The sequence below is a fragment of the Galeopterus variegatus genome, unplaced genomic scaffold, assembly GCF_000696425.1.
Source record: "Galeopterus variegatus unplaced genomic scaffold, G_variegatus-3.0.2 Scaffold108, whole genome shotgun sequence".
NCBI lineage: Eukaryota > Metazoa > Chordata > Mammalia > Dermoptera > Cynocephalidae > Galeopterus > Galeopterus variegatus.
Genome location: NW_007726219.1, coordinates 125,130 through 130,288, shown reverse-complemented (window position 1 = coordinate 130,288; position 5,159 = coordinate 125,130). Strand labels below are relative to the sequence as shown.

Here is a 5,159-nt window from a genome sequence, read left to right as displayed (position 1 = left end):
GGTTCTGCAGGATGGCGTCAAATTTTGCTTGCCCCTGGCCTCAGGACCCAGTGCCTGGGCGTGGCAATTTGTCGATTCTGGCTGATGAGTGACTTCAGCCATTTGTTCAATAACAACTCCTGGGCAAGCTCCCGTGAGAGAGTAAACATCCATCCACCCAGGGCACTGTCGTGGAACCCGTGTCTGCCAGGAGAGATAGGACAGCTCCTCTCGTGGCTGTCAGTCGAGGTGAGAGATAAATGCGGCTGGGAGGGGTGGGCCGAGAAGGTGCGTGGGGCTGGGAAGGGCCAAGGTGTCCAGCCAGGGGGTGGGGCTGCCTGGAAGAAGCGGTCCCCCGGGACAGGGCGTGGGGAGGGGACTCGGGAGAGCGTGCTGGCCCTGGAGGGACACTCTCTAGAAGGGGAGCTGGGAGCTGGAGGAGGGAGGTGGGGCTCTCCTTGTTGGGGCCCTGGATGCCCTGCTGAGGAGCATGTAGATAGGCGTCCTGGGGATCAGTGAGGAGTTTGTGAGCCTGAGTGACAGAGCAAAATTAACCCGGCTGTGAGGAGGGCGAGGTGGGCCGGCTCAGGCTCCTGCGCTGCGGTGGGAGGGGAGGCAGTGAGCAGCCCCGTGTTCTGGAATCCCCTCAGTCCTGGGCGGGTGGGATGCTGGTTACCCTGGGTGGGGGAGTCACTCTCTAAGAATCTGTTGCCTCTGCTGGGAGTCACCGCTCCCGGGGGGCCTCTCCCACCTCTGGGCCTGAGATTTCTTCACCTCCCAATCCCCTCCTCCCAGCGACCAGCGCACAGTAGGTGCCTTCCACAGGCATTGCATGGAGAAAGGAGCAGGCCCAGGCAGAGGACATGTGGTCTCCTGACACCCGTGGGGTTCTCAGTCACTCCAGGGAAGACGGCAGAGCGCCTGTGAGGGACATTTAGAGGGGGCACTGGCTTGGCAGGGCTCCCAGGACAGCCCAGCAGGTTATAGGCTCAGCGCCTACACTGTCCTCAGCAGTCTCTGGCTGCTGGGTCCAGCCGGTCCTCCCAGGGGCCTCCAGTGCCAGGCTAGGCCACGTCCAGGCAGTGGCCGACCTGGCTGGGGGAGGATGGCTTGTGTGTACGGGGGCTTCAAGGGCCACCATGAGATCACTGCCCTTCTCTTCCCCTTCCCTGTCCAGCCTTGGGGCTCAGGGCCTGTTGGGACCCTGCCTCTCGGCTTGGAGCCCTGCTCCTCTCCCATCCTGTGCAGAGAGGGAGGGTGGGCTTAGCTTGGGTTGCGCTTCAAGGGCCACCATGAGATCACTGCCCTTCTCTTCCCCTTCCCTGTCCAGCCTTGGGGCTCAGGGCCTGTTGGGACCCTGCCTCTCAGCTTGGAGCCCTGCTCCTCTCCCATCCTGTGCAGAGAGGGAGGGTGGGCTTAGCTTGGGTTGGGGTGTGGGAGGAGAAGGTGGGACCAGAGCAAGGCTGTCATGAGCATTAGCAGCCATGGCACCGATGTCCACTTTGTTCTGAGGCTCTCTGCACTGGGAAGCATGTGGCACTGTCTATGGAATTTTGGGTCTTTGTGAAACCTGCAAGTGGGCATTATTGGCCTCATTTTATGGGGAGGGAGTTGATGCATGGAGGAGTTGCCCTGTCCTGGTGACTCAGCCTGAAGGATGTGGCCTCTGTCTCCTGAAGACGACAGGGGCTGCTCCCTTCCCTGGGGCAGGCACCTCAGCTCGCTCTGTCATTCCAGAAACCTACCTTACATTAGATGCTTATGACATACCACCCTGGGGCAGGCACCTCAGCTTGCTCTGAGGCTTGGGGCAGGCACGGTCAGCAGAGCAGGGGCTGTTAAAAATGTTTCCAGAGCAAAGCCCAGAGTCTCAGTGAGCTGACCTGGTCTCATGGCCTCACCTACTAAACGTGATGAATTTCCCTGCTTTGTCCTTGCAGGCCAAGTGGGTGGGGGTGGCAAAGGGGATCCTTCGAAAGAGGAAAGAGGGCTGAGGCCTCCTGGGAGGAGATGCTTGACACACAGGCCACTGTGCCCAGGAACAGAAAGGATACCTACTTCTGGTCCCTCCCTGGGTGACTCCCTGCTGCCCAGTTTCCAGAAACATGGCAGTGTCCTCACCGGCATGCAGCTGGGGGCTTGGGCTTCTGGCCCCCCACATACCTGCACTGTTTCCAGAGGGACCCCTGGCTCCCTGCCATGGGGGAGAGGTGGGCAGAGGGAGGGGTGAGCAGGGATGAGCCTTAAACGTGAAGAGACCTGGCCCTTTCCCAGACCTCCTGAACCAGGAAGTCTATGGTTGGATGTTTTTGTTGTAAAGATTATGCTTAACAAGTACCACTGTAGCTAAATCTCTCACACATTTGATTATTTCCTGAGAATAAATGCCTCGAAGAGGAATTTCTGATCAAGGATTATGATCGTTTTATGCTTTGGCTTCAAAAAGAATTGAGTTGAAATCCTTCAAAAAGATTGGGCTAGACTCCAAGGAGGGGTCATTTGGGGACACTGGATGTTTCTCGTGGGGACATAAATGAGTGGGCTGCTATAGGTGAGGCTTGAGCTGCCAGATGGCAGCAGGAGGTGATAGGTGATTTCACAGTGCTGGGGGTGGGAAAATGGGAGGGTGCCGTGGGGACTTTTCCTGAGGTTCTGGCCCTGTCCCTCAGGCTAGGGTGGCATTGGCAAATTCCTATTGGTTGTAGATGACATGCCCAGAGTTAATCAGAGTCCCCAGCATTTACTGAGTGTCCCGTTGTTGGTGGGTCTTTTGGGCTTAAAGGACCTGGAGGAAGTGGGAGAGGTGAGGCCCGAGTGAGACAGTCTGTGGGGCTGGATAGTCCTGGGTGTGAGTCCCAACTTGGCCACCTGCGGGCCGTGTGGTCTTGGGCACAGCAGCAGGCCCTCCTGACCCGAGGGTCCTGAAACCTGGGGTATTGGTAGATAAATGGTATTGGCAGAGTGTGGGGCAGAGAGTCAGTGTCCTCCTTCCAGTACTGCAGGTACTGGCAACACTGTCGTGTGCCTCGGGTATGTAGGAGGAGCGGGGTGGGGACGTGAGACCACCTTCCAGCCACGACAGCGTGGTGCCTCGGATTCTTTTCCAGAAGAGACAGGATCATGTGGGCAACATGGGAATCAGGCGAGGTGCAGCCGCAGGCAGGGGAGTGAGGCTCTGCTTGGGCCACTTAATAACCTTGATGCGAAGGCTGCTGATAGACGGGGACATTAGCTCTGGGCCCATGGTGACCAGGGAAGGCTGGCAATGATGCCATGTGGAGACAGTGGCTCTGGAGCCAGGCTGTGCATGAGAATTGCCTGGGCATTGGCCAGGCCACACCTTAGACCAACATCAGAATCCCTATTCTTTTTTAAAATTGTGGTGAAATACACATCACTTAAAATTTACCATTTTAACTTTTTTCAATGTACAGTTCAGTAGTGTTAATTCACTAACATTGTTGTGCAACCAATCTGTGCAACTTTTGCAACTTCCCGAACTGAAACTGTCTCTATTAAACAACTCCCCATTCTTCCCTCCCCCAGCCCCTGGCGCCCACTGTCTCTATGACTGTGACTCCTCTTGGGATCTCATGTCTGTGGAATCATACAGAATTTGTCCCTATTGTGATGGGCTTATTCCACTTAGGAAAGTGTCCTCAGGGGTCACCAATGTTGTGGCATGTGTCAGGATTTCCTGCCTTTCTAAGGTTAAGTACTATTCCATTGTATGGATATATCACATTTTATCCACTCATCTGTCCAAGGGCACTTGGGTGTTTTCAGTTTCAGTATTTCTGAGGCTCCCAGGAGTTCCAGAGGTGGGGAGTCGTGGGCGGAGCTCACCCCTGGCACCTGGTCCTGCCCTGGTGCTCTCAACACGGCGCAGGAAGCACCCACTCTCCCCCCGCTTCAATCACTCCACAGGGTCTGCCAGGTCTGCACTCAGTGGTCCCATCCAGTGCACACGGGCCAGCCTCAGCACGGGCATCGGAGGGGCTTGCCTGTGGATCAGGATCACCAGCTCCCATTTGATGGGGGTCCTACTCCAGTCTGGTGTGTCAACGACCACACAAGAATGGGCCAGCAAGTCCCGGCCGGCTGGCCGTAGGGGCTGCGGCCTCCAGTCTCCCCCACCTCCTGCTGTGTCTGGTCCTCCTGAACCTGGCGGGGGTCTTCGCTCTCCTTCAAGTGCTGCCTCTGCGCTCTACTGAAGTCCTCCTCCCACATGAAGCCTTCACTCTAACTCGGGTGGGGGAACGGAAGGAGCCAAGGGAACCAAATCTCATTACACGTGGTTTGGCAACGTTGCAGTATTGAAATTGGGAGTATGCAGGAAAAGTCATTCGTTTGTTCACTAATGCATTCATTTATCTGATAGTTTGTGTCAGGCACTGGGCTGTAATTAGATTCAGACTGCTCGCTTCCTGGAAGGAATTTTGGGGAGCATTCATCTAATGCGGCATTAATTAATATTAATTAATTTATATTCCCTGCGGTACCCCTTGCTGCGTGGAACAGGTGGAACAGCCCCCCACCTTCGACCCACTCTCCCCGGGCTGCCCATAGCCCACGTCTGGGCTCCGGGGAAATACTAGAGGTGAGCCCCTGAGGCCCGACGCAGCAGTCCTGGGACCGGCACCGTGCACGGGGACACCTGAGGCACCAACCTGCCCCGGCCCCGCCCACCAGCCCCCGCGGGAGCCACGCCCCTTCCGTGTGGGCGGGGACGGGCCCGACCAACCAGAGTTCCCAGGAGCATGCAAATAAGGCTGCGCCCCCAGGAGCGCGTTTTCCCAGACTCCTCTGCTTCCTGCGTGGAGGAAAGACAGCGCGCGCCCCGAGGCCCGCGCCTGGACGTCGGCGCCCTTCTGTCTTCGGAGCGGCAGAGAGGCCGGAAGTGGAGGCCCCGAGGCCTAGCGCCAGGACACCGGAAGTCCGTTGAGGGACGCGCGCGCCGGCCGCAAGCCGCGCCCCCGACGCAAGCCGCGCCCCCGACGCGGCCCTCCTGTCCGCAGCGCCGGAAGGGGTCGCGGCGGCGCTGCTTCTGGCCGGCGGGGGGGCCCGCGCCGGGGGGCGGGGGCGCGGCGTCCGTCCCCCGGTGCGCGCGCGGGCGGGGCCGCTGGGAGTGCTGCGGAGCTGCCTTTGTGGCGGCCGCCCGGGCGGGGGGGCGGGCGCGG

The 5,159-nt window shown here is 58.7% G+C and overlaps 1 protein-coding gene across 1 annotated transcript in view; it reads left to right on the top strand.

Annotated features, from left to right (window-relative positions):
• Positions 1–4,739: 4,739 nt before the first annotated feature.
• ASB1 (ankyrin repeat and SOCS box containing 1) overlaps positions 4,740–5,159 on the top strand; it is a 15,749-nt gene continuing 15,329 nt past the window's right edge. Inside the window, exon 1 of the mRNA XM_008586030.1 lies at positions 4,740–4,989. Coding sequence (XP_008584252.1) covers positions 4,740–4,989 — 250 coding nt within the window. The remainder of the gene's footprint in view (positions 4,990–5,159) is intronic.